Source organism: Sinocyclocheilus grahami, unplaced genomic scaffold, assembly GCF_001515645.1.
Source record: "Sinocyclocheilus grahami isolate Dianchi unplaced genomic scaffold, SAMN03320097.WGS_v1.1 scaffold259.1, whole genome shotgun sequence".
Classification (NCBI taxonomy): Eukaryota; Metazoa; Chordata; class Actinopteri; order Cypriniformes; family Cyprinidae; genus Sinocyclocheilus; species Sinocyclocheilus grahami.
This window is the reverse complement of record NW_015505438.1, coordinates 349,408-351,250: the sequence shown is the minus strand read 5'-3', so window position 1 is coordinate 351,250 and position 1,843 is coordinate 349,408. Positions and strand designations below refer to the sequence as shown.

The 1,843-nt window shown below is 36.0% G+C and overlaps 1 protein-coding gene across 5 annotated transcripts in view; it reads left to right on the top strand.

The window, feature by feature from the left end:
* The window catches only part of slc66a1 (solute carrier family 66 member 1), a 6,902-nt gene extending 6,169 nt beyond the window's left edge, over window positions 1-733 (top strand). For all 5 annotated transcript variants that reach the window (XM_016290407.1, XM_016290409.1, XM_016290406.1 and 2 more), the window contains exon 7: window positions 361-733. In XM_016290407.1, the coding sequence (XP_016145893.1) occupies window positions 361-570 (210 nt within the window). In that variant the 3' untranslated portion in view covers window positions 571-733. The remainder of the gene's footprint in view (window positions 1-360) is intronic.
* The last annotated feature ends 1,110 nt before the right edge of the window (window positions 734-1,843 follow it).

Below are 1,843 nucleotides of genomic sequence, written 5' to 3'. Positions count from 1 at the left end.
CATTGGTGAGCAAGTGAAGTAATGCTAAATTTCTCCAAATCTTTTGTGATAAAGAAACAAACTCATCTACATCTTGGATGGCCTGAGCGCGAGTACATTTTTAGCAATTTTCACAACTCCTTTAAAGTCTCAAAGTCTTCATTTTGTTAATACAAAATATATTTTCTTAATTTATTTGAATTATTTTCTACATGTTTAATGTTGCTTTGGAAACTATAATCATTGCAGACATCTGTTGTGTCAATGCAGTGACTGACTACAGTTATTATTCATACATTTGCATGCTACATATGCATGCAGCACTTAAGATGTACAGGTATTGCTTCTTAGTGTAGTTGAAATATTTCTTGCTGCTTGCAGTTTCAGAGGAAGTCAACAGAGGGCGTGTCTTTTTTCCTATTTGCTCTGGTGATTCTGGGAAACACAACATATGGCATCAGCGTGCTACTGAAGAACCCAGATCCAGGGCAGGGAGAGGCCAGCTATATCCTACACCACCTCCCCTGGCTCATCGGCAGCCTGGGAACGCTCTCACTTGACATTATTGTATCCTTTAAAGCCACGTGTTAGCCACTGAGTTGTTAGTGAGGTCACGGATTCCCAACACAGGCCTCATAGAACTAAAGATATGAAAATTCTAGACGCATTATCAAGATGAGAATTTGGAGGACAAAACATGCTCATGAAATCTTCATGAAAATAATGCCATGGCAAAAACCGTAATGGACCTAAAACAGGCTTTATTGTAATATTATTTTAATAAAAAAAAAAAAAATAATATATATATATATATATATATATACACACACACACAAACTTTAAATTAAACTTTTTATTTTTTTATTCTGTCTAGTTTAACTTGATTTAAACTGAAATGGAAATGAATAAACGCTATTTTAAAAAGTAGACAAAAAAGCAACAAAATTAAAACTTTAAAGTTAAAGCTGCAAGTCCGTAAGTTTTGCCTCTTTGTCACCATCTCTGCTTGAAAACCTGGAATTGCAGCTGTGTGTGGAATTATCTTCCTTGCGTGGGTTGTGCGCCGGCACGGCTCCAGCGCGGATGAATCTAATGTTTTGAAGAGTATGTGTGGCAGTCAGTCACCGCACCGGTGTGGATATTTACTGTACTTCGCAATCACAGATTCTAGCCTACGTCTTGGAATATGACCCAAATAAGAATTTTCACTGTATATTGCCATCTGAACAAGTAACAAGTCTGCCACTTTTGTTCTGACCAACTGAGAAAAAAAGCATTACAGTAAATCGCGCTACCAATGGGGATTAAATCTAAAGATCGGTTAGCTCATATAACATCAAACCGTTCAAATTATTATTATAGTTATAGTTTATTCTCAAATGATTAATGTTAACAACATCAGCATTGGTGACTATGAGTAGAGTGTGTATTAACGTGTAGATTTGAATTTCTGCACAGTCTAATCTAATTGACATACTCTTCGAATTTCATATTAAGAAATTCTTTTAACCCAAAAAGCAAATTATGCTCCCTTCAAACTGGTTTTCTTTAAAATACAAATCTTTGTAATCCCAGGCTATCTGTAATCAGAAGCACATTTATAACTGGAATATAATTTAATTTCATTCACATGTGTTTCATAAACACATAATCCTTTCTTGGATTACAATCCGCCATCAAAATGATACATTTAATTCTTCTGGCTGCTGTGAGAAAAGGCTATAAACGATCCTCCACCTGCAGGATCCTCACATGCGATAAAGCCTAGTAGCCGGGACGACTTCTTTATGTTTACAGACGTGATGTAATGACGCAGTGTCATGCTCGAATTTCCCACGAAAACCTATCCGTACCACTCAAATTA